This window comes from Apium graveolens, chromosome 6 (genome assembly GCF_009905375.1).
Source record: "Apium graveolens cultivar Ventura chromosome 6, ASM990537v1, whole genome shotgun sequence".
In the NCBI taxonomy this organism is placed as follows: Eukaryota; Viridiplantae; Streptophyta; class Magnoliopsida; order Apiales; family Apiaceae; genus Apium; species Apium graveolens.
In genome coordinates, this window is record NC_133652.1 from 25,824,643 (window position 1) to 25,851,701 (window position 27,059).

The 27,059-nt window shown below is 34.4% G+C and overlaps 4 protein-coding genes across 5 annotated transcripts; 2 read left to right on the plus strand and 2 right to left on the minus strand.

The window, feature by feature from the left end:
• Positions 1-7,563: 7,563 nt before the first annotated feature.
• Positions 7,564-8,721, plus strand: LOC141664810 (protein ROH1A-like). Its single transcript, XM_074470763.1, has one exon. The coding sequence runs from the start codon at positions 7,564-7,566 to the stop codon at positions 8,719-8,721; it is 1,158 nt and encodes a 385-aa protein (XP_074326864.1).
• A 1,445-nt stretch (positions 8,722-10,166) lies between these two features.
• Positions 10,167-11,538, plus strand: LOC141668832 (heavy metal-associated isoprenylated plant protein 12-like). Its single transcript, XM_074475855.1, has 3 exons — positions 10,167-10,245; positions 10,536-10,611; positions 10,688-11,538. The coding sequence occupies exons 1-3, from the start codon at positions 10,240-10,242 to the stop codon at positions 10,978-10,980; spliced, it is 375 nt and encodes a 124-aa protein (XP_074331956.1). The 5' UTR covers positions 10,167-10,239; the 3' UTR covers positions 10,981-11,538.
• A 428-nt stretch (positions 11,539-11,966) lies between these two features.
• On the minus strand, positions 11,967-15,294 carry LOC141667838 (DET1- and DDB1-associated protein 1-like). Its single transcript, XM_074474470.1, has 4 exons — positions 15,134-15,294; positions 13,692-13,752; positions 12,605-12,666; positions 11,967-12,473 (listed from the first exon to the last, which is right to left on the minus strand). Exons 1-4 carry the CDS (start codon positions 15,260-15,262, stop codon positions 12,384-12,386), a joined length of 342 nt encoding a protein of 113 aa, XP_074330571.1. The 5' UTR covers positions 15,263-15,294; the 3' UTR covers positions 11,967-12,383.
• A 1-nt stretch (position 15,295) lies between these two features.
• Positions 15,296-19,313, minus strand: LOC141667837 (meiotic recombination protein SPO11-2). Of its 2 annotated transcripts, XM_074474469.1 has the most exons (12): positions 18,580-19,313; positions 18,394-18,480; positions 18,149-18,278; positions 17,633-17,770; positions 17,422-17,510; positions 16,916-17,044; positions 16,732-16,826; positions 16,600-16,662; positions 16,438-16,514; positions 16,231-16,358; positions 15,982-16,116; positions 15,296-15,417 (listed from the first exon to the last, which is right to left on the minus strand). In XM_074474469.1, exons 1-11 carry the CDS (start codon positions 18,661-18,663, stop codon positions 15,982-15,984), a joined length of 1,155 nt encoding a protein of 384 aa, XP_074330570.1. In that variant the 5' UTR covers positions 18,664-19,313; the 3' UTR covers positions 15,296-15,417. The 2 variants fall into 2 exon arrangements, with proteins under 2 accessions (XP_074330570.1, XP_074330569.1); XM_074474468.1 differs by lacking the exon at positions 15,296-15,417 and having other exon boundaries at positions 15,956-16,116; positions 18,580-19,312.
• Between the last annotated feature and the right edge of the window lie 7,746 nt (positions 19,314-27,059).

Genomic DNA, 27,059 nt, shown 5'->3' on the forward strand with positions numbered 1-27,059 from the left:
AACTTGAAAAGAAAAGTTTTTTCCAACCTACCTTTGACAGAATTGCCTACATTGAGAAAACCCAAGAGAAGCAACAGTCTCAGATTGATGAAATTTTGAAGAATCAAGCTTCTCATCAAAATCAACTCAATGAGATCCAATCCTCAGTGGAATTGTTTGTCTCTCTTCTATTACCTGCTGATGCCAAAAAGGGGGAGAAAGTACTTAAGTCCAAATGCAAACCTATCAAGACACTGAAGGGAAAGGATGATGGAAAAGATGATCCGGGAAACTCTGGAATGGGTGGAGGTCATGGTCAAGGTAAAGGTCTTTCATCAAGTAAAGATGGAACTACAAGTCAAAGAACAAGTTCTGATACTCGGAGAAGAATAACTTCTGATACAGGTAAAAGGATAACTTCTGATGAACATCTGGAACTTGATGAGGAGATTTCAAGACAGTTATTTCTGAAAGAAAATCCAGGAATGGACTTTGAGAGTCTAAAGGAAGAAGAAGCTAGACTTAAGTTAGAAAAAGTCAACTCCAAATCTGAAGCTTCTGTTGTTAAAAAGAAACTTCCTAAGGCTAAAGGCATTGTGATAAAAGAAAGGACAAATCCTGAGGCAACTAAGGCCAAATCACAAATGGAGATAGATCCAAGGTCCAAGGGCAAAGAGAAAGTTGGTGAACCTGTAAAGGTTTATGTGCCTCCTATGGATGAAGAAATATATGTTGAAGATGTTAATCCTACTCTGATTTCAAAGAAGATTTCTCAAACAACCTCTGACATGGCTCAAGTTGTTCAGAGTCAAGATATAGTAAGTTCTGATATGACAATGAAGCAAGCAACCTCTGACATAGCTCAAGTTGGCTTGATATCAGAAGATAAGTTAAAGGAAACCTCTGACATTGCTCATGTTAAATCCTCAAGGTTACTCCTACCAGGATTCACTAAAGCCAAACAAACTCAATCTTTGAAGACTGCAACAAGTGGTTTTGAAGCAAGAGTGGTTACAGGAAAGGAAGCAAGAGATAAATCTGGATTGGGTAGTGCTGATGAAAGAAGAGTGCAGAACACAACCAATGATCCAACTTCCTTAAGTGAACCAGGTGTTGGAGCAACTCCTGAAAGATTGAATCAACTTGAATCTGTACAGATGGTTTACCATACCTTCTTGAAAGAACACATCTTGTTATATTTCATGACAGATGGAAGGGTTTACCATATAAGGGAGAATGTTATACTACTGAAGTATTTTGAGGAACTAAAACATGTTCTATTCTTACTTCAAATGAAGAACAGATTAATAGAAAGTGCTGCAAATTATTTGAAGACTCAAATTCAGAGACAGAAGAAGATTTATTATGTAAAGTCTGACAGCACATATTGTCCCAAGTACAGAGATCACAAGGGTGATATTGTTGAGATGAAGCCTAACTCTGCTAAGATTATAACTACCTTTCTAGGTTATAAGGCTGTAGAATTCAATCTTGAGTCTGACAAGGCATATTTGATCAGAATGGATCAGGACATAAGGAAATCCAGAATAAATGATCTCAGGGCTGCTATCTTTCAAATTGGTGAAGATACAGTTGAATTAAGAATGCTAAAAGGAGGATGATTGATGAACTTAAATATGCTGAGAGATGTTTGTTAAAGAACTATCTCAGAACAACTCCTGATATCAAAGAGATCAGTAATTGAAGCCAAGTCAAGATCTAAAACTGCTCAAATTCTGATGTGTATACAGTCTGAAGCTGTTATCAGAAGTTAAAGTTGGTAAAACTTTAAGGACTGTAAGTTGTAGTTATCTAGTCAAATTCTCATGCATTTGTCCTTAATGTTTTTGACATCATCAAATATCTGTTAAACTTGTATATTATGCTAATTTACAAGTTGGGGGAGATTGTTAGATATATTTGATAATGTCATGTCTAATATGATTTGTGTTTAGTTTTTCAGATCTTACTTAAACAGGGCAAATCAGTACTTAACTGAAAATCATCACTTATACTGAAGTCAGAACTTAAGTTGTCAGAACTTAAATTCTCAGGAGATATTTATCAGAAGATAATATCAGGACTTAAGGAGACTTTCAGATAAGGAAGGCGGTTGATTAAAAGGAAAGAAGATCAAGACAAACGCAAGAAGAGATATGCACGAAGAAGAAATTCTATGAAGAATAGAATGCTTGGAAGAAAAGATATCTGATTGATATATTTTAGGAAGCAGAATTATATTTCATATCAATTAGCGATTATCTTGTAACTGTGTAGTATATAAACACAAACATAGGGTTTACACTATATGTGTTATCATTATCGAGAATAATATTCGTTGTAACCCTAGAAACTCTCGTGATATTTGTTCATCACTGAGAGAGGACAGTTCCATATTGTAACAGAGTTTATTATATTGAATAAAGTATGTTTTCTGTTACTTGAGTTCTTTAATTCGATTTTATTGTGATAAACACTGTATTCAACCTCCTTCTACAGTGTGTGTGACCTAACAGGGGAAACATAAATTCTTCAAATCGGTAGTGGCCTGTGGAATCACACAAGTGATTCATTCCTTCTGTGTCAAAAACTGACAATTCAAATGATGAATTACCAGTATAATTAAACACAATCCAGTAGTCTTCTTTAATGTCATATTTTTTTTAAAAACGATGCATTCCATAAATCTTCTTCAGCCGGACATAACTTGAATTTTGAAGTTATTGAACCATCAAGTGAAATGTGCAGATTCTTTACAATCCCGCTGCCATACTTGGAAACAAAAAGATTCGGAACTTCCTAATTTAAAATTGCATTACATTAAAATATGTTTCAACAATATGAAATATTTCAAAATTTACAGTTTAATGGAAGCCACACCAATTGTCCAAATTCTAAAGTATGATCTGTTACCAACTTAAAAAACTTTGTGCAACCTTTGAAACTGTTCACCCCACCTATACATTTACAATAGAATGTTAAAATTGAAACAATATTTATTCAGATTTGCATGTATAAAGATAACATACCTCCACATGCAAGAGTCTCGCAAAGATAAGTCGATTGAAAGATACAAACTTTGTACTTCAAATAATCAGTGGTAGTTTTTAGTACAACTAAATCACCAACTGATATGTTTGCTTCTTCAACAAACCTATTCCATTCTTCACCTAAAAGAGTCCTACCTAAATCAATTTTCACAACAATCTCCCACTTATTCTCTTCAAAACCTAAAGTTAAAGACCTAGAATTCTCATCCAACCCAATCCTTTCACAGCCCTCTTTTGGAAAAACCTGTTTTAAATTATATATTATTTCCAGAAAAAAATAGAAGAGTATTTAGGTTAAAAATGGTTATGTTTACCTCTGTCAAATTTGCACCAAGAACATGTTATGCTTTAATTTTCAAATGATAAACACCATCAAAATTACTACGAGCATTATATGAGAAATTGGCAGCAAGTTTATCAACCTCAACATGTTTCAAATTCGAGTCCAAACCCAATGCATGCGTTGGATAAATCATCTCCACTGCATATGGATTATATGCTTGGAACTTAAAATCACCTAAACCTTCATAACACATAAGTACTATGTGGTACGGTTTAATACCGTAAAAGGACATTATATCTGATAACTCGGCGATTCTATTTAACTCATTTACATACTTTCCACTCCACACCATTAACGAAGGAGCATGCAGTTTACAATTTCAGGCAAAGTACCGCCAAAAACAACAGAAAAAGGGAACGGGAGGAACTGCAATAATAACAAATCTAGAATAAGAAACAAGTACTTAATCTAGATCATATTAATTTAAAAACTGCTTCATAAACATACCAATTCACCGGTCTCATAAAAGGATGAATTTGGACAAACAAAGCTGATCTGATTATCTTTTAAATCCATGACTATACAAAAAAGATTGAATTAAAACAATTATCTTCGAAACAAAAGAAAGAAGAAAATGGATACCGGAACATATCTCTAAAAAGTGGATGATTGGCTCAATGTGGTAGATTACTACTCTAACTGCTCTTTTTGACTTCGAGAGCTTAAAAACCTATATAACTCCTTAACAAATATAGTAACCCCCAACTACTGAAATTAATGATGTAATATTTATCTTTAATTTATTTATTAGTATTAAAGACATTAATATCCCTTCTAAAATTGTCCAATTTTCATTTTTCATATTTGAAATAAAATTAAATAAAATAATCTCAGGAATTATTCATTAATAGTCATAATTTAAGCTCAATTTCATATTATTATTACTTTAAAATGTTCCAATCTACAGTTTTATATATAAATCATATATTAAAGTTGTAATTGAAAACAAAATTGATTCATCGATGTACGCCTTTACGTTGTTATATTATTCAAAAAAACAAATATTTTTCATATCCTATTAATAAAGAAAAAAATGTAATTTTACATTTTATGCTTTTATTATTATACTATCATTTTTAGATTTTCTCAATTAATCACAAAAATTAAGAAAATTTAAAAAACCTCACCAAAGTTGGAACATTTTACTAAGCATTTTGAGATTTTTCTAAATTCTATATAATATTCTCATATAGGATATAATGGGAATGACACATTAAGGTAAGGTGGTTACAAGTTATGAATTTAATGCCATAAATTTATAGTATTTACAACCTTTTACGAAATGTACAAAAATTCATAGTAAAACAAATTTATTTTTTAAATATTTATGATTCTCTATAAAATACGTACAAACAACAAAACTTTACAAATTTTTAAATTTTCAAACAAATACAAAGTGTTCTTCTTACAATTTCAAATTATAAATTTTTAATAGTCATCCATCACAATTTTAAGAAAATTCCATACAAGTTAATTAAATTTCATATTGATAAAAAAAATTCATATATCGTCAAAATTTTATAACATCGCAAATGCCATAGCGTAGCGGGCACATTTACTAGTGTGTTATACTCCCTCCACAGCTAATTCTTTACGTGTGATTTGACCACGAATGTTAAAAAATATGTATAAGGTATTAAAAAAGAGAAAGAAAAGGGATCCATTGATTTTTAATGTATAAAAGAGAGATAGCGGTGAAAAAGTAGTGTGAAAAGGAGAAAAAGTGAGAAAGTTGTGGGACCCATCGACTATTTTGTGTAAGTTTTGAAATGTAAAGAATTGGATGGGACATCTAAAAAGGAAAATGTAAAGAAATGGTTGGGACATATGGATATGGAGTATTTAATTATCTGAAATTCGATTATTTACTGAATTATTCTTAAATAAACCAATTTATCATATTTTAGATTAATATGATATTATGATATTAAATTATCACGCCGATTAATCATTTGGCTCTATTAAAGAAATATTAGAGATCCCAAATTACCCCCAAATAATTTCTCAAATCTGACGTGTCACATGTATATTTAGCAACTTGAGTTAAATTTTATCAAATCCACTATTTTGTTTGAGTACTTGGAATTCATATATATTCTACAATTAAAATATAACTTAAATTATTGTAAAACATATTATTTTTCGAATGATATTCTACAAACATCATAATTTTATTGAAAATCTTGCAAATGTATACATTTTACAAGTAGAACATTCCAAATATATTATTTTACAAAACATACTTAGTTTACAGAATATAAACGTTCATGTTGCAGAACATATATATTATAATTGTAAATATATGAAATTTGCATGAATTTATTGAAGTAATGAAATTTGTGAAACACGTTTTGCAAGATATTTTATTGCACAACATAGATAGACTCGTTGACTTCAATAAAAAGGTGGATTTCATAAAACTTTACTCTTAGCAACTTTTCTAATAATAATATAGGATTTCGCGAGCACGTCCATAAATCAAAATTAGTCATATTTAGTCATGTCACAATCACGTCATTTGATAAAATATTTGACGAAGATTTTCGGGATATATAATATTACTTTTTCTTATTATTGGTATTTCAATTGACTAGTGATGTGATTTCCAAAATTTTATAGATATAATCACTTAATTTTTTTTCAAAAAACAATAAATAATCAATTTTTTTTGAAGGGTGTGGGTCGAGAGAATCAGGATCATGTGAAAAAGTCGTTGTAGGGCCCATGGCAAAATGGTTAAACTATGTATAATTATGTATCTATCATACGGTGCTTTTACTTGGGCCAGTTTTTGAACAAGTATAACGCGGCTTATCTTTTTAGCCTCGTTGCTTTTTCTGCCGATGCGAAATGAAGAGCATGACCCAGTATTCCCCATCTTCTGTTGCGTATGCCATGCTTAATTACCGAATTAACCTTGTCTATTCTCTTTCCAATTTCCGTACATTAAACAAGAAAAAAGAGCCAAATTTTACAAATTTTTGTACAATTTATCAAAGTTTTGATATTCATCAAATCAAGTTAGAATCAATTATCTAATTTGATATCTTCAATAGCAGTCATATATGGTCTAGGATTTTGATTTTTTGATAGACGGAGAAAAAAAAAGGAGATCTAAGATTTTTAAATTTCTGATAGGTGAAAAAAATGAGATCATAAACACATATGATATTAATTTTGTTCTGTTTTTTAGCTCTTAATATACCTGATACCTAACATTTTTTATAAATTAATTTAAATAATGTATATTATTTTGTTATTGATAGCAGTTTTTGGGTTTTTGATTAGGTTCGTAGCGATAGTTTCTTTTTTTTCTCTCTTTTTGTGTGTTATTCTCTCTCTCCCTTTTTTTTTCTCCTTTTAATCCTCCTATCACTAGCCCCTCTGGCCTAATAGCTGGAAGACTGTTACAAGCTATTGGGACACGTGAAAGACGAGGACGGGGAAGAAAATGATGAAGTGTTCAGGTGAACGACACTTGCGATATTTAAAAGATAAGATTGTGAAGTACGGCTATTTGCTTACGAAAATAATGTCTACGATTTTCTGACCTATAGATGTTAGGGGCCTACGGTTCTTGAGGGCAAAAACCTACCCTCGGGAGCCATAGGCCTTTCAACTTGCAATACGTCACACGTAGACATTATAATTGGAAGGGAAAATCTGGATGGTCTATTCTCTTGCGACGCCCTTGATATAGCCGGTAGGGTAGTTGTAAAACTTAAGCCATCGGTTATCATCTCAAATTATGTTTCGGTTCTCACGACATTTTTTTTTGTATCGGTTCTTATTTATTCAAGATTCGTAAGAACTCTGAAAAAACCAAAAAAAATTGTTAAATATTAAGATTTATTCATTTATAAATTATACTCACAAAAAAGTTAAATAGATGAATAAAAAATTAAAAAAAAATGATGTAATGAGATGATTTGAATGTTCTCTACTCGAATATCCCAAAACGTGGAAGGGCTACAATCGGAATACTAAATAAACAAAATGTAAAGAAAGAGTCCAGTCCATGAGACAAAAGTAAAACAATATTATTATAACCCCGCCAATTAGTTTGTGTTTCTGCTTTACTTTATTACACAAACACACACTATATATATTACTACCAAACCGTATCTTCTCTTTTAACTCATTCCTCATTCTCTCCGAACAAATATTCTATACTTTCAACTCATTTTCACTATGCCGTCGACATTTCAACAGGGTTCTTTCTTGAACCGCATTAGTATTCGACGTAACCAAGTTGTTTCAATGACTGATCATAGTACAGAACTGCCTGACTTTGTTGTTTTTCAAAATAAAGTTTCCGACAGACTTGCCGGAATTGTTCCCGGCAATGGTCGGAGCGAGGGTGTTTTGTCAGTGGCTTGGTTTCGGAAGCTTCTTGATGTGTTTTTGTGTTGTGAAACGGAGTTTAAGGTTGTTGTCTTAATGGGGTGTGACCCGGCCCAGTTGAGTAAGGCGCCAATGGATCGGGTTTTGCAAGAGTATATGGATCGGGTTGTGAAGGCGTTGGATATTTGTAACGCCGTTACTCACGCCGTTGATTTGGTGCGGCATTGGCAGCAGCTTGCGGAGATTGGGGTGGAGGCGTTACGGCAACGGCCAATAGGAGAAGGACACGTCAGACGCGCCAAAAAGGCGTTAAATTCGTTACTGACATCTATGAATTTTGATGACGAGGATAAAATTAATGCCAAGTCAGCTGATCGGACTTGGTCTTTTAGCCGCCGTGGGACGACGGCGATGGCAGTGGCGCCGTCGCGAAATCGGTCAAGCTTCCGTTCGCTATCTTTCCCTTTTTCAAAGTCGTGGTCCTCCGCTAAGCAAATTCAATTGATGTCAGCTAATCTGGTTGTGCCACGTGGAGGTGATGCGGGGAGCTTGGCTCTGCCGGTTTATGTGATGAGTAACATTATGGTGTTTACAATGTGGGCTTTGGTGGCCGCGTTTCCGTGCCAGGACAGATGTGGACTGCCGGCCCATTTACCAATTGGGAAGCAAATGGGCTGGGCTGAGCCCATATTTGTAATGCAGGAGAAGATTGGGGAGGAATGGAAGAAACAGGACAGGAAGATGATGAATGGTGGATTGTTGGAGGAGAGCCAGAGATTGGAAAAGGTGGCAGTTGTTTTAGCAGAGTACGATTTTTCGACGGAGAATGAGATGGCGGAGAAGGTAGCGGAGCTGGCGGAGATATGTGAGAAGATGGAAGAGGGTTTAGGGGCATTACAACAAGGAGTTAGGGAGGTATTTCATAGGCTAGCAAAGAGCAGGACAGAGGTTCTTAATCATGTAGATCAAATTGGTAAATTATCAGCCTCAACCTCCCAAAAGTAAACTAGTAGTTAGGTAAATTTATACAAATGCAACATATCGTGCATGTTGGTTTTTTCTTAAATTTGCTTGTACATTTTTTGGGCATGAACAACTGGTTGTGCTAAGCACCAACTGTTGTTTGGGGTTAATTTTTTAGTTGTTGAAAGTACATTGATGGTTTTCTTAGTAAGATTTCATTACTTGGTTTTATCATAAAACTATTGGAGTAGCTCAAATATTATGACCTTGTTTTTCCCCTATTACATTTGCACATACTTACATTTAGAATATTGTTGATTACCATTACTAGGTCGTACATACCGATAAATAACTTGATGTTGCGTATATTATAATCCTCCCAAGTCCCAATGTTTATAAATCTAAATTTATTGTACAGCTACAGTTATATAATTTTTCGAATGATAGACGAAGTACTGCAGTTACTTGAAAATAGTGATGCAATAATAGAAATGTAATTCCATAGTTATATGAGTTTGGTTTTTGGGTGTTGAGTTCGAAAGTTATGTTGAAAAATAGACAATTTTCGTGTGTTAAAAAACTGAGATCAGCAAGTTTTGAACATCTTACCCCTGAATCTATGTTCTTTCTATCTCTTAGAAAGTTCCAAACTCTTTCCTTAACAAAGAAGCCTATATTGAAAGATACTCCATTTGTCCCTAGCATTTGTTTACACTTTCCTTTTTTGGATGTGCCTTCCAATTGTTTACATTTCAAAACTTTTCAGAAATGGTAAGATTTTTATAATTTTTAAAATAACTACATCCACTACTTCTCTCCACTGTACCCATTTTATACATATAATATTAATCGGTTTCACTACTTTACTCACTATTTAACTTTCCTCTACTATTTTATTATTTTTCTTAAATTCCGCGTCTCACCCAAATGTAAATATTTGGGAGGGACGGAGGGAGTATATATCTTCTATGGCAAGGTTGGAAGTGACAGATGGAGCAGGTATATTATGGATTAATTGAATTTCCACATATATACTGAATGTGATGTCCAGTTTGTGTTGAGTTCTTGACTAAGTCACAGACTAGCCTTTATTATCTTATTATTATGGAGCAAGAATACTTATTAATTAAAGTTGCAATAATAATAAAATATATTGGAATGATATTGACATTATCTTGACCAAGTAGTCATCCTAAAAACGACGTAGCCAAGCTATCACCTCCATCATTTTCAATCCCAAAATTGGAGTTATATTTTATTACACATATGCTTAATGCATGTATGTACACAATAGTTTTGTTTGCCTTGACATATTTTTGCTCCTATTTTTACTCTATTTTAACCATCTTCTTCCCTTTTTACTTGACTTAATTTAGCATCACGTCAAAAAATGTTTTGTTTTCCTTGTCTTGATCAATATCTTCCCACATGCAATGACGTATGATACTATATATAAAAAGAGTTTTATATATACATGTCCTTCTTAGTTACACTTGATTATTTCAATCATCATACTCTGAGAACGTATCATAGCTTCAAAAACCCCAACCATCAACGGAAATGAAGGTACTTTCGCGTTTCCTTCCCTTGTTTTTTCAGGCACAAAGTAATGTACTTTGTGTGTGTGTGTGTGTGTGTTTTATGTGAAACCAATGAATGACTTTGTACAAATATTACTGTACTTTCCTCTGTTTTCAATTTAACTTGATAGTTTTGCCATGTACAACTTTTGTTTGATATTTTTTTGTAGTGTAAGTTCTGTGTTGTGCAATAGTCATATTTTCAAATCATCTTATTTGTTTACCTTGATTCTTTAAGTAATATAATGGACTGCAAAACATCTCTTTTGGTTGCAGAGAATGGTAGTGAAATTGGAGATATATGAAGACAAAGAAAAGACCAAGGCCATGAACGCAGTTTCAAGACTCTCAGGTTTGGTACCTGTTTTTTCCTTATAATATGTACAAGTATTAAAGTTGTAATGAAATCTGCCGGTACTTGTTAATAGGAGTGGATTCCATATCTATTGATATGAAAGACAAGAAACTAACAGTGGTTGGCGACGTTGATCCTATTGTTCTGGTGAAGAAACTGAAAAAACTGTGTCATGCTGAATTATTATCCGTTGGTCCTGCAAAGGAACCTGAAAAGAAGAAGGATGACAAGAAAGATGATGATGAGAAGAAAGAGCAACAGATTCAAGATCTTCTTAAGGCCTATCAGGATCACAATCCCTTTGTAATGCACCAATATGTTCATCACAGTGCTGAGGAGAATCCAAATGCATGCGTTATATCTTAATGACAAGATTATGAAGCATATGCGTTTGATGTCAACGCAAGTTCCCAAACTGCCCATTTGGAATGAAAAATAAGTTATGTGATAATTTGATAGAACTGGTGTGATTAGTAGAAGTTTGATACTAGAGAACTGGTAGTAGATGGTATGTGCAGATTTCTGAAATCTGATGCACTTTGCAGCATGTTGGATTGTGAATTTGTAATTTAATGGAGAATATCGAATTTGCTATATTTTAGTTGTAGTTTCTTGGCTTGTAAGGTTGCATTTGACGCAGTGTCTATTAGTTATTTGTTAGATCATGTATTTGAATATCAGGAGTAGCCTCTTCATAAAAGATAAACTGTAGTTTTGCGTAGTATCATTATCTTCCTACTTAGCTATTGTGAAAGGCCTGTACAGTGTGGTTTTTTTTAATAAGTTTCAGAGTTTAAAAATAAAGAACTCCAAGAGTGATGAGTGATATGTGTGTGACTATTAGTATCAGGGCAAGATCCTTTCACAAACCCTGCTTTGTTGCGAGTGCTTGGCTGGAGCTGTCTTGGCGATCACAGGGACCACGACTCTGTTGCAGACAACAGACGTAAATTATATGAAACCCTTATCCAGCCAGTTAATAATTTGTTTGTTATTTAATAATTTGGACGACCGTATGTGTGGAACCTTAAAGTGACAAATAACACTTGCTATTAGACATAAGGTAGGATGTCAAATACGTAAAAAAATTGTTTCGATATTTTACCTCTAACCTTTGGTTCTTTAAGCAGATGGCCATTCTTTATCTTCAATCCTATCTCAGGACTTGGCGTGTTACAGGAAGCTCTAGTTATGCATTAGTAATTGACTAGAAAATGACAAATTGTCCTGTATGAATTCGCAAAATAAAAAATATTCAATCCGTCATATTCCCACAAGGCACATGTGATACTTTAAACTGTAAGAGCAACCCTATTGGATTCCCTGTCAGTTTTATACATGAGATAAAACACTCGGTCGAAATTTGTATGAATTAAATTGAAAGCAGAAATATTCATCGTGAACATATTTGCCCACTTAACAATACAATTTTCATATTTTCCTCAACAATTTCATAATTTTTTCACACAACTTCCTAACTTTCAAACCAGGAGGAGCACAAGTGACTGGGCATATATGGGCTGTCATACAGATATCGCACCAAGAAGTCTCAAAATGCAAGCAGTTGAATGAATTGACTAACGTCTAACAATATCCATTAAGAACTGTGTCAAAATGGACATCTAGTAAAGTTTACAAGTTACAACATATATTACAAGAAGAAGAAAGCAAGCAATGTCTATGAACTCAGCACACACTTCTATACTATGGTGACAATATGTACGATGGGTGCAAGAGAAAACTACTATATTCGGGTGGAACATACAACATTAGAGGCGAGCCTCGGACGTAGTATATCTAGGATGCTTTCGGACTTGCTCTGGTGTCAGACTCTCAGAAGCAACTCTCTTTGATCTCAGCTGCAGATAGGAAAGCATCAAGGAGAATTCTAGATATAAGTATATTTACATGTGTGTATTCAGTTGAGCCAAATTAAAAGTGCTTATCTATTATGCATCTATAATCAGTTATAGTATTCTTTCAGGCTAACCTTCTCTTCAGTGCGCATATAGAAGTGCCTCACGAGTATATTTTTTGCTTCAGAAGAAATCACTGCCAACAAAGTCCACCAAAAGAAGGTGATAAAATGACAATGTAAGAGACAAAATCAAGAGTATAGTCGGTAATCTTCTTAAAAAAGTGTGTAATGACCTAAGTTTTACAATTGATTCTATCCGTCTTTGGATGATCATGACAGGTTAACACAGATACAAGGTTCCTTCAGATGATGCTAAAGAAATCACCCCTCAAAATCAATGGTTTTACCAACAAAAGGGCCCAATAGATTATAAAATGAGGAAATTTGACTAATTTGAAACTTTAACTATTCCGAAGGAGTTCATGTATAAACAGAGACAGAGCTAGAGAGTGGCAGGCGGTGGCAGTCGCCACCCCAAAGTCAGGAATACTTCAAAAAATAGGTTTAAAATATTACTATAATTTTGATAATTTAAGTGTAAATATTGTAACATGTAAACTTTTCCCCCTAAAAATATGTAATTTTTTGACAAAATTAATGATGATTTACAAAATACGTATATATTAACATGATAATCAAAGTATACTTATTATCAATTTTTTCAATGTGAAAAATATCGTAATCAATAAAATTATGGATATATTCTCATACTTTTTCATGTTTAAGGCGCAAATTTTTTTACCCCGCAATCTAAAGATCCTAGCTCCGTCCCTGTGTATAAATAATAATACAGAGTAAGAAATTAGTCTACTAGCTAGACAACCAGAATTCTCGACAATTAAAAAGTAAAACCTAGATACTAAAGCATCCAATATGTGTGATTTTCACTTTTTCGGACAATGTAATCATATTATTGGCATTTGCCTAATCATACTTCAACCAATAAGCATTTAAAGGAGAGGAGGGTTCTATAGCAAAGACCTCATTCCATATTTCTGTTACTATGCTCTGACTTGACCATATATGGATGTGCAGGATATTAGCTAACAAGAAAATAAGGAAGTCAAAGAGGCTGCCTAGCTACTGGAACTCAAAGAGGCTGCCTAGCTACTGGAACACATCCAGACAAAATGAGAAAAAGGAAATATATCCACATTACCTTGGTCAGGCGGTGGAAGTGTCCGATCATGAGTTGGATAGTAAGTGATTGGCTTCATTTTCTGGGAAAAAGAAATTTTTTGTTACATCAATATGGGGTGACACCCTAGCAGAAACACATAAGACAAGAGACATGTTTTTAATATATGTCTTTGTTTCTACTAAACTAAACTTAACAAATTAACAATAGGTACTGCAACATTGAATATTAGGAGTCGAGTTTTTGATAAAAAGTCAATATACAGATCGACCTTGTGATCATGCAAAGATCTCTTTGCTAGTAAAAGCTTTTCAGTGGGCTGGTAGGTGATGTTTCACCAGCTAACTAAAAAGGCATTGCCGCAACTGAATAATCAATACACTAATAAGTATTTTTCCCTACGCTGCCACAACTTAGAACAACTAGGTCTAGGTTAGGCCGTGAAAGAAATGCATGTCCCTAAGCATGTAGTAAAAGAGAAAAAATAGTATACACAAATGAGAAACACAAACTACTAGTACATGTCAAGTAATGACATCAAATAAAATTTCGTAAATCCAATTGAATTCAGCTTGATCATAATCAATACTACAAACAAAACTAAGGATATGATGCATCAGCAAATTTATCGCAGGATGGCTTAGTAAAGGTTAATGAATGACCTTATTCAGTCTTGAGTCTTGACTCGGCGGCTAAGAAAATACTCAAATACTGTAGTTGTTTTAGAGTGTTTACTCTTTAGGATCTACAAATCATATTCCTAAATCATAAATAATCAAGTCTGATTGCTTCACTGCATTGATTGATGCATTTAGTTTAATACAAAACTTTCAAACATGGGTTTCATATTCACTTCTAAGTTATACCACAAATTTGTTCTATATATGGATATAACATAAATAAACACCCGACTCGTAATTACATTATCGAGATATCATAATTTGTTTGGAAATTGTCAAATCGGAAGCCAACAAAATCTATAAGAGAAGTATAGCAACATCTCTGATTGTCCAACTGAACAAGAGTATTGACTTCATGAAAGCAGCACAAAGAGAATGAGAGAAGTCTCTCTGCTGAGAGGTAGCTCTTGTTTTAGAAAAAAATACACACATAATATTGAATCATATATTTAACAATATACTCTAGCCTAACTTGCTTAACCTTCAACTAGATTCATCTCTCAAACGCTAAGAACCCATTATCTAAATTACAATATATTTGTAATACCAAATTGGGTGAGAGATAAAAAAAGTGGTACTACAAAATCTCGAAAATGAACTGAACAAACTCGCACCACACATATACAAATTCGATTCATAAACAAATAATGACAATATTACACAATATCAAATTATAGACCCTTCAAAGACCCTAATATCAAATTATACAAAAATACACATACATAATATATGTAAATACATGTAGAGATGTTGTTGGTATAAATAAAAGAGGAAGGTTCTTACAGAAGATTTAGAAGGATCAGAGAGTCGAAGTAGACTGAAATTGTGGGGGTCGTATGAAGGCAAGTCACCCAGTATCGAACCCATTGTTGCTCGCTTATTCGGCGGATCACAATTCCCACAGAAACTCATGCCAGTATTTTAGATATGCACCAAGTAGCAGTAACTAGCTTATATACGTCCAGCTATCTAGGGTATTCGATTCATCTCGCGGTAAATGACACCAATTTACACGCGCTCCCTTTTTTTACCCTTCTCCCCAATTTTAAAAGGGGAATAAAACATGCCTAAAGTAAGTAAATTATTTTCTTTTATTCCTGAGTTTTTAATAAGAACGAAAAGTGAGTGGTAATAAATGCAAATTTGACACACTTTTACTCTAAAATTTTCGCTTCAAATATAGATGAAATTACTTTAATAAAAAGTACTTTTCAAATTGCAAAGTTGACATTAGTTTTGAATAAAAAAAGGTTCAAGGCTCGTATCAGTCAGATGGAATAAAAAAAGATTATTTTTAGTAGTATTATTTTGCTGCTAAATATTAATTTTATTCATAAACCATTGTAATCATTTGATTTACATTAGAACTCACTCAACCGTTATTACTTATTTAGAAAGTGCTTCAGTTCCATCGCAAATGAATAGAAAATTTATTTTTATTTTTTTGCACTTCCCCAGTATCAATGTTCAGAACTTTTTGTGTTTTTTGGCACTCCCCTGTATCCCTCTGTTTTGCTTTTAACTTTGTTTACAATATTCTATTGCATTCATATTGAACACAAATCTTTTTTCTTGGACAAGCTGACCACCACATAAAACAGAACATTCTCCAGAAAAGTTGTGGCAAGTACCTAAATATAATGAGTTTGTACAATTTTCTTTGCCAAGAACCTTCCCAAGAACTCATAACCATGAATGTAGAGAGCTTCAATTTCTGCTCTTCGACCGCTTTGAACCATTATAGCCAGTTCTTCTTTGTAATTATCCTATTGAAATATTACATAAGTTTTGAGTTATTGGTCAGCACTCTTTACATTGACAAATATTTACATAGAACAATACCCGGAGATTTTATTTTATGTCTCCTTCGTCAATCCTACCTGCAGGATGTCAGAGGAGATCAGGCTCTTGGCTATTTGCAGATCTCTAGGCTTCAGTGGAATATAGGATTCTTCAGGTATAAGCTCTAGATCATCCTTTCTCAGTCCAAGCCACTTGACATTGCAAGCTATTTTACAGCAAAGTAAAATTTTCAGTAATGCGATACAAAATGATGCATGTGTAAAGTCAATTAGTGGAGACGCAACCATATCTATACGCTTCCAACCCCATTCCTATGCTCCCGTATTTGAAGGTACATAGTATTGCTAAACCAGCTGGATTCCTGGAGTAAGTTCAAATATTGAGAAGTTGGGGATTGTTTGCACATGAAAGCTGTTACATTAAGAGAAAAGAAAGAGTGTCCGCACCAGTCAACCAGCCCTAAAATGGGCAAGTCAGGGAAACTTCTGCTTATACGATGAAGTAGAAACCTGTTTGACATTATTAGAACATAAACTTCGTGTTGACACAGAAAGTAAACTATTGAAGTTTGTCAGTACCTTGTGGCTATATCAGGGTATCCTTTCGCTGTTATAAAAATGCATGGAATTTGATTGAACACGCGATCTTCAGTTAGTCGTTGAAATATTGCATGCTGTACACATCCAAATTGAGAAATTACTGAAACATCTGTAGCAATGTCTTCATAAACAAGAATGCATTTTATTTTAGACGAACTCACACCTTCTCCACCACAAAAATATATCGAGCATCTGACTTCATAACCAGATTTTCTAATAAGCCCAGGTCTCCAGTAATAGCATAGCCAGATGATCCACAAGTTGAACAGTCTACAACCTCAAGGCTTGGCTCCTATGTCATTAGATGTTTAGTAGAACGAAACAGAAAACTGGTACTTTATAAACTTTTAATATCACACAAGATACACATATTAATTAACATGCTAACTGAGATGTTCTTTCCAATACGCAATAAACACCCCACTCTATGCAACAACAAAAAATATGTTAAAGTGCAATTTCTTCCATTATTCCATAAGCACTAATAGCTATCACTTGCAAACTTGTTTGTCATGACTAAACATCTACATATATGATTGTCATGCAACTCCGTAACTTGACAATTGACATGATGCAGGACATTAAAAAACCAACTCAACATTACAAATTCTTTTTTATTAACTTGAAAAAAGTATTTACTTAAAGAAACAAAAGTGATTAAGTATATGCCTGCAACAACAATCGGCCAGATACAGCTCCTCTGCTAGATGCCATGATTCCAAGACTATAACGGCTGCATCGAAGCAATGCTACTACATCTATTTGACATAAAATCTCTTAAGTTATGCAAATGGATTTCAAAATACAGGTAATTATACTAAAACAGATTTAAAAACATTAATAATTTGCATCACTCGAAACAATAGAAACAAATACGAACCTTGAACTGTCCTATTGACCTGCAATTGTGAACTAAAATAATCCGAAGAATCACACAGCAATTTGTAGAACAATTCTCTCTGAGTTACTCTCTTCTCCTGCACCAGAATCTGATAACACATCTCCATTACCTTCCATACTACATACGTACACAAATAGACACAAAGTTTAATAAGAAAAATAAGCTATAAAAAATCAACACAACCTCTGAGTATTCTCCCAATTTAAAATTAATAAAATTATGCCAGACATTTAATAGTCATATACATGTTACAAAACAAGTCCACTTCCTAAACACAACCGTTTTCAAAAAAATGCAACAACGATAACTTATTTAAGTAAAATTTTACTGCATTTTCATTTACTGGACTCTCAGTTCAAACAGATCATATCACATTCACTATCGATAAATTTATTAAGACGGTATCGAATTCACTATCGATACATTTATTAACTATTAAGACCATATCACATTCACTACCGATACATTTATTATCACGAAGAACACAAATCAAACCTCTAATGAAAGCTTTAGCGGTATTTTCACGCGTCAAAGACCTCATACAAAATGAATGAGAGAGAAAAATCCAGGAATCATCAGTCAAAAGCCGTTGACTAACTCTGCTGTTTTTCGAATTTCTACTAATCTGCTTGTTCAAAAATGACATCTAATTAGGGTTTGTTCTACGCAATTAGTGAAATACATGCTCAAAATCGAAAAGAAAACAAGCCATAAATAAGTAGGAATTATAAAATTCACACCAGAGGGAGATCGGAGATAGCTGGAGTCGTCGGAGAGTTTAAAATCTTAAGGAAATTGAGAACTGCTACTTCGATACGTGCTCGAACCTTTACCGAATTTCAGTATAAAACAAACAGTCAAATATATATCTATATAGACTATAGATCGATACACACACCTAGGGAGAGAGAGAGAGAGAGAGATGCCTGAGAAGGAGGAAGAATATCGGCGTAGCAGAGGAGTTGATCGGAGAAAAAGATGGAGGATTTACAGATATCGCCGGCTGCCATTTTTGCGCGCCAAATTGGGGGGGGGGGTATATTGCGCACTTTCCAATTTTTTAAGAGTTGGACTACCCACTTTCAATTTGAGTTATCTGATATAGAAATACTGGCTTGAGATTATTAATATTTTTCATTTCGGGATGTGTTAACAGATTATTAAATTTTTTAAAACTAGTATATTATTTAAAATATAATATTCATATTTACAATTATGCTTAAATTAAAGTATAGATGCTGGAAAAAGGAAAAGCTGGGATTTTATTCAGTTAAATCAGCGTATGTAGCAATTCAAGAGAGCAAAGCAATGCAAAACACTATTGTGAGCCATAAAGTTTGGAGACGAATGTGGAATCTTAAAGTTCCTCCTAAGGTGAAGCATCTGGTTTGGAGGGCAGCGACTGAGTGTTTGCCAACGAAAATATAGCTGCAGAAAAAACAAGTGTATGTAAATCCACTGTGTAACAACGAACCTGAGTCTATCCACCATGTTCTTCTACAGTGCTCTTTTGTTGTATCATGTTGGCAGCAAATTGGCATTATTACTAGCTCAGATCAGTATGGATCGTTTGTGGCATGGCTTTCGAACGAGTTTGATAATTGGGATACGGATAAAAGAAATATGGGAGCCATGGTTTGCTGTGCAATTTGGAGATGCAGAAACAAAATAGTTTGGAATCAGCGGGGTATGGAGGCTATTGATGTCGTAGAATCAACGAAAGTGGTCCGACAATAATTTTGACCACTATTTGGGTTTGATGAACCGTGTAATATATAATAGATGATGTCAAAGAATTATGTCTCAGAAAAATGTCAAAGATTACTGGAGGTAATAATATCATCAACATAAGGCAAGAGCACAATATCAAAGGATGGAAGATTTCTGAATATAAAAGTTGGCTCTTTGTCAAGTTATAGGATAGGGACGTTAGCTGGATATCCTAAGCCAGATTTGCTGAAACTAATAGAGGCTCTAGCTGATACCCCAATTCTAGAAGAATTGGAAATACTTGTGCAAATTAAGAATATAATTGAGAAAGAATCAGACAGTTCAATCTTTACTTAATTATTGTAAACTGTCCAATGTACAAGTGTTGTATCGACTTTTGTATCATTTTATTTTCATTCTTTAACTTGGGGTTAGTCTTGTTAACAGGCATGAATTTGTGATTAGCAATCTTCTCACAAATTGGGGGAGATTGTTGTGCAAAACATGCCTGTATCATAACAAGACTAAGTCATACTGACAACTCTAAGATTAGTTGTATTGTAACCTTAATATGTAATTCATACTTGTAACACTTAATGTCTGTAAAATATAAATGGAGCAGACTGGAGCATTTTTCTCTAAACAGTGTCAAGCCTAAGAATTCTATCTGGAAAAAGATCAAGAATATCATGCCTCTGAAGAATTACGAAGAAGTTTGGAGTTGAATAAATTTGTTTGGTGTAAAACATTCTAAGTCAAGATCTCTACAAGTCACATAATTAGTGTTATAGAGAAATCATTCGAGAACTCCAGAATGACTTATCGAGAAGTCATTTAAACTCCAGAGTGTACCGACGGATGAGTAACATCTACCCGACGGATGAGCAATATCCACTCGACGGATGAGGAATGTCTACTCGACGGATAAACAACATCCACCGGGTATAGAGAACTCAGGAATTGTCTGTCGAGAACTCAGAGATATCAACAAGTATACATTAATTAGAGAACTCTGAGTTATCGATAAGCCAAAGTCCATTAGAGAACTCCGAGTTATCGATAAACCAAAATTCACTAGAGAACTCAGAGTTGTCGATAAGTCTAGGCAACAATGAAGTTTCAGAGATATCGACAAGCCAACATGCCTATCGAGATGTCGAGTTCTCTACAACTTAATTGGAGATCTCGAAGTGAAGAAATTTCTCTAAGTACAGAATTGCAGAACAGTTCAATATCCAAGGTTGCAAATCAACAAACAATTCACACAGCTGGATCGACAAGTCTACAAAAAGTAGCTTGAGAGATGTGCAAGATCAATGACAAAGATTAACTGACAGAGGAGATTAAAGTAATCACAGGAAGCTAAAGATATGCTAAGCCAGAAATGGAAGATTTGCTTTTCTATAAATAGAAATGACAATTGACAGTTTAGAAAAGATAATAGCATGTTTATTATCCACCGTGTAAACCAGCAGTTAACTGAGTTATAAAGTTAACACTGGTCCTCTAGTAAGTTAAGAAGAACAATCAGATTAGAAAAAAAATAGTGTGTTCTCTCTCAAGAAATAAGCTAAGTTCTAAAAGAAGAACTTAGAGATTTTGTAGCAAAACACTGCTTGATTTTTAATATAAAATTAAGTGAGTTTTGAAGATCTTTGTTTTACATATTTGCTCAGCTATTTATGTTTAACATCCATTCTACTAAATCATTAACAACAACCAACTGCTAAAGCCTAAGTCGATCGAAAACCAAACATTTAAGCTAAAACACATTCACCCCCCCCTTTTGTGTTGTATTCATACCTAACAAGTGGTATCAGAGCAAAATCTGAAAGTAAACAGATTAGATCTTGCAAAAATGAATACACAGAAAATCAGTAGTATCAAGATTCCTCCCTTTGATAAGGCCAATTACACTTTATGGAAAAAGAAAATATTGCTGTTTATAAGAATGGCCAATCACCTTTACACTGGTATCCTCAAGAATGGTCCCTTCACTCCTGTAGTTAGAGTTGAGGAAACCACATATGGAGATATGGTTATTCCAGCTCATTATGCTCCCAAGGATCCTTCTGAGTATACTGAACCTGAAAGAGAGAAAGTTTCCCTAGACAGTACTTTGTAACTGATACTAATTGAGTCACTTGACAATGTAATGTATAATAACATTGTCAACTGTGACACTGCTAAACAGATCTGGAAAAGATTGAAATACTTTGTGAAGGAACTGAGGAGGTTAGGTCAAATCAAAGAAGGATATTGATTTCTCAGTATGAGGGTTTTATGGCTAAACCAAAGGAAGGTATTACTGATGTGTTTGAAAGGTTTAATAAGCTGATAAATGACTTGCAGCTTCATGATAAATTTTATGATGTTAAAGAAGTGAATTTGAAATTCTTGCTCACTCTCCTTGACCATTTGGAACAAAAGATCTCTGCAATCAGAGAAGGAAGGGATTTGAGTAGAATCACACTGGAAGTGCTCTATGGGGTTCTGAAAACTTATGAACTTGAAATGATTCAAAAGAGGTCATTAAGGGCTGGTCAAGGATATGTAATGGATGGCTCAAGTGCACTGATTATGAATGAAGGCCAGACTTTTAATGATGAGCAAAGATCCCCAACTCCAGTCATTCCTACAAGTGAGAAAATAGTCAATGACACTGAAGAGCAAGTCATACTGGAATTGGATGAAGAAGACGAGTTCTACACTCTTGATGAGCTTGATCAGCTAGACAAATCAATGGCTTACTTGGCTAGAAAATTCTCTAATATTAGAGTAAAGAAACCAAGATTTTTCAAAAGCAAAGGACAGTTCTTCAACAAAGACAGCAGCTGGAAAGGAAAAGGGAAGTACGCTCCTGATAGGAAAACTGGCTACAAAACTGAATCTGTTGATAGATCAAAAATAAGATGCTTTAACTGTGATGAGTTGGGCCATTTTGCTACAGAATGTAGGAAACCTAAGAAAGCAAAGAAAAACAAGGCTTATCTTGAATTGGAAGCAAAGTATGATACTCTTCTAAAGAAGCAACAAGGGAAAGCTTATATTGCTGAGGGCAAGTGCTGGGATGATTCAGATAATGATGAAGATGAAGAAGTTGGAAACTATGCACTCATGGCCTTGGAGCAAGGAGACTCTTCATCATCTAAATCACAGGTACCAACTCTCACCATAATTGATTTAAATGTGAGTCAATATAAGGAAACTGTTGAAAAGATGAGCACAGAAATGTTCCACATTCATACAAGCATGGTTGCTGCAAATGAGGAAGTTAGCAGATTGAAAAAGATCAATAAAAAACTTGAGAGTGAAAAACAAGAGACTGAATTGTTGCTGGTTGAGCTTGATGCTGCTAAACAAGAAATTGCATACTTAAAGAATAAATTAAAGTGTGCAATTGAAATTGAAGCAGTGTTGAGAGAAAGGCTGGAGAAGAATGAAGTAAAGCTGAAATCCTTCAAAAATGCTTCTGAGTTGATTGGACAATATCATGAAAAGAACAAGCCATGTGCAAACATTGCCATTGGTCTTGATTATGAGGATTTGAACAACAAGAGGAAGTCTGTCAGTGACAAAGGGAAATCAACTCAAACTGAAGATGTTCCAATTATTTTGAAGAAAGTTGAATCACATTTGTTCAAGGCATGTGAGGTGAACTTCAGTGAAGAAGAGTTGATCATCAAACAAGAGATAGCTGATGAGGACAAGCTAAAGAAAAATGATGAGGCAACTCAGTCTTCCATCTCTGTTGAAATACCAAAAGCCAATCAAGAAACTAAAGAGCCTGTGAAGGGGATTAAAGCTAAACAGGTCAAAAGGAAAAAGAAGAATAGAAATGGAAAGATTGGGATAAACAAAAGCAATAATTTTGCTTATGTTGCAGATGCTCCTAGAAAGAAGTGTGAGAATTGTGGATCAATGAATCACCTAACTCATCTTTGTAAAAAGACTGTTAGTAATCCACCTGAAGGAGTCTGCAAGTACAATGAAGCTAAGGCAAATGATCCCTATTCATTCTGTGACAAGTTTGATTGCATTCCCTGCAACATGAAAGTGATGAAGAGTTGCTACAAATTGAGAATTGATCTCATAGAATCAAAAGTTGGTTCTATATCTGAAAGGGAAAATGCTCAACAATCTATGAATTCCATTTTATCTCAAGATTCTCGTTCTACTTCTGCAAAATCAGTTAACATGAAGAAAGTACCCAACACAGTTTGGGTAGCTAAACACACTTAATCCTCATTATGTGCAGGGCAAAGGAAAGAAGGTCATATGGATCATTGATAGTGGATGCTCCAGGCATATGACAGGTGATAAGGCCCTGCTGTCACAATTTGGGGAGATGGTTGTCCCTTTGGTAACTTTTGGAGACAACAGCAAAGGATTCACAATGGGATATGGCAAGATTGTTTCTGGAAATGTTGTCATTGAAGATGTAGCACTAGTTTCTGGATTAGAAGTAAATCTCCTAAGTGTTAGCCAATTTGCAGACAGAGGTTTTCAAGTTGTTTTCAACAAAGAAGATTGTGCTTTTATTAGCAAAAAGACTAGTGAAATTGCTCTTAAAGGAGTAAGAAAGGGAAGCTTGTTTGTTGCAGACTTAGAATCAACAAATAAGGATGGAATGTGTTGTTTCTACACCAAGGCATCAGAAGAGCAAAGCAAACTGTGGCATAAAAAACTATCTCACTTGAATTTCAAAGCAATCAACACCCTAGTCAAGAAGGAACTTGTGAGAGACATGCCCAATCTGGAATTTGCTCAACTGGAAGTTTGTGAAGCTTGTCAGAAAGGAAAAATGAAAAGATCAAGTCACAAGTCAAAATCTGTGAATTCTATAAGTGCACCTCTGCAACTTATTCACATGGACTTGTTTGGGCCAGTAAATGTCTTGTCCATTTCAAGGAACAAATATGCCCTTGTCATGGTTGATGATTTTTCAAGATACACTTGGATTGAGTTCATGTACTCTAAAGATGAAACTCCAAACATTATAATTGAGCACATCAAGAAAATTGAGAAGCAAGCTGAATGAAAGGTTAGTGTGAAAAGATTGAGAAGTGATAATGGAACAGAATTCAGAAACTCAACATTAAGTGAATTTTGCAAAAGCAAAGGCATTGTTCAAGAATTTTCAGCAGCTAGAACACCTCAACAGAATGGAGTAGTTGAGAGGAAAAATAGAACATTGGTTGAAGCTGCTAGAACTTTGCTACAAGATGCTCAGTTGCCAACTAGTTTTTGGGAAGAGGCTGTTAATACTACATGCTACACTCAAAACAGATATCTCATCAACAAAGCTCATGGAAAATCACCCTACTCAATCATGTCTAACAGGAAGCCTACAGTGAAGCATCTACATGTGTTTGGAAGCAAGTGTTATATTCTAAAAGACAACTCTGAATATGTGGGAAAATTTGACTCTAAAGTTTTTGAAGCAATTTTTCTGGGATATTCATTGGAAAGAACAACCTATAAAGTTTATGTGATTGATCAAAAAAAAATTATGGAAAGCACAGATGTGACTTTTGATGATGACAAGTGTCCAGGCTTGGAATGCCTTGATGTAAATGATGCTGAAACCCTTGCATTTGGAAATCTAACCATTGATAGTGATTCTGATGAGGAAAATGAAGTTATGACACAACAAGTGACAAATGAAGATATCTCTGAACAAAATCATGAAAATGAAAGCTCTCTTCAGACACCTGAATTTGATGGCACAAACTCAGGGGGAGAAGGAGAGAATGGAAATGACAGTCATGGTAATACTGAAGAAAATGATGAAGGCACTAGTCAACAGACATACACCAAAATGTGGGATATGAGTCATACAGTAGAAGCTATTATTGGTGATCTCACAGCTGGTGTGAGAACTAGAAGTGCAACTGCTAATGAATGCCTACATGCATGTTTTCTGTCTCAAGTAGAGCCCAAGAAAATTGAAGAAGCCCTATTGGATCCTGACTGGATATGTGCCATGCAGGAGGAGCTGGATCAGTTTGAGAGAAACAAAGTTTGGAAATTAGTCCCTGCACCAAAGAACAGAAGGATAATTGGAACTAAGTGGGTGTACAGGAACAAAATGGATGAAAATGGAATTGTTACTAGAAATAAAGCAAGGCTGGTTGCTAAAGGCTATTCACAAGAAGAGGGAATTGACTATGATGAGACTTTTGCTCCTGTTGCAAGACTATAAGCAATAAGAATTTTTCTGGCATTTGCTGCGCACTCAAATTTTAAGGTGTATCAAATGGATGTCAAGAGTGTTTTTCTTAATGGTGAACTAGAAGAAGAAATTTATGTGCAACAGCCACCTGGCTTGAAGATCCAGAATTCCCTAACTTTGTTTACAAATTACTTAAGGCTCTATATGGACTGAAACAGGCACCTAGAGCCTGGTATGACACACTGTCAGAATTTCTACTCAAACATGGTTTTACCAGAGGTACTATTGATAAGACTCTCTTCTACAAGAAGCATGATGAAGATATGATCCTAGTTCAAATCTATGTGGATGATATCATCATTGGATCTACAAATGAAAAGTTTTGTCAAAGATTCTCTAGGCTAATGCAGAGTGAGTATGAAATGAGCATGATGGGAGAATTGAGTTACTTCCTTGGCCTTCAAGTTAGTCAAAGAAGTGATGGTATTTTCATCAGCCAAACCAAATATGTGAATGACTTATTGTATGGTGGATAGCTCACCTGCATCTACACCAATATCTACTGCAACCAAGTTGGATGAAGATAAGAAAGGCAAAAGTGTGGCTATTACAAGCTACAGAGGAATGATTGGTTCATTGCTCTATCTGACTGCTAGTAGACCAGGCATCATGTTTGCTACTTGTCTATGTACCAGATTTCAGGCCAATCCAAAGGAATCACATTTGATGGCTGTAAAAAGAATTTTCAGATACTTAAAGGGAACTCCAAACTTGGGATTATGGTATCCTAAGGGAACTGGTTTTAAAGCTGTTGGATACACAGATGCAGATTTTGCTGGATGCAGGGTTAATAAAAAAAGTACTAGTGGAAGCTGTCAATTTCTTGGTCAAAGACTTGTGTCCTGGTATAGTAAGAAACAACAATCTGTGTCAACTTCCACAGCTGAGGCTGAATATATAGCTGCTGGAAGTTGTTGTGCTCAAGTGCTTTGGATTAGAAATCAGCTAATGGACAATGGTCTAGTGTTACACAAAATTCTTATTATGTGTGACAATACTAGTGCCATATCTATAATAGCTAATCCAGTTAATCATTCTAGAACAAAGCACATTGATGTTAGGTACCATTTTATCAGGGAACATGCTGCAAATGGTACCATTAAGCTCATTTTTGTTCCAACAGAAAAACAATTAGCTGACATTTTTACTAAATCTTTGGATGAAGCAACCTTCACTAGACTTGTGAGTGAAATTGGAATGCTCAATTCTTCATCCTAAGGCAAGAAGTCAGCTAATGTTTTGCAGCAGATTAATTTCTAATAAATCAACCTAGTTTGATTTAATTGGAAATTAACTGAAATATGAATTATAAATATTTCAGAATCTCTGTATATTTATTTTTCTTTAAAAACTCAAAAAAAAAATAACTTAGAATATTTCAAATTTTAAGTAAACTGCTTAGTTGTTAATTTACATCTTTAATGTGTAAAATTAACACAAGGCAGAAAAACATCACTCAAA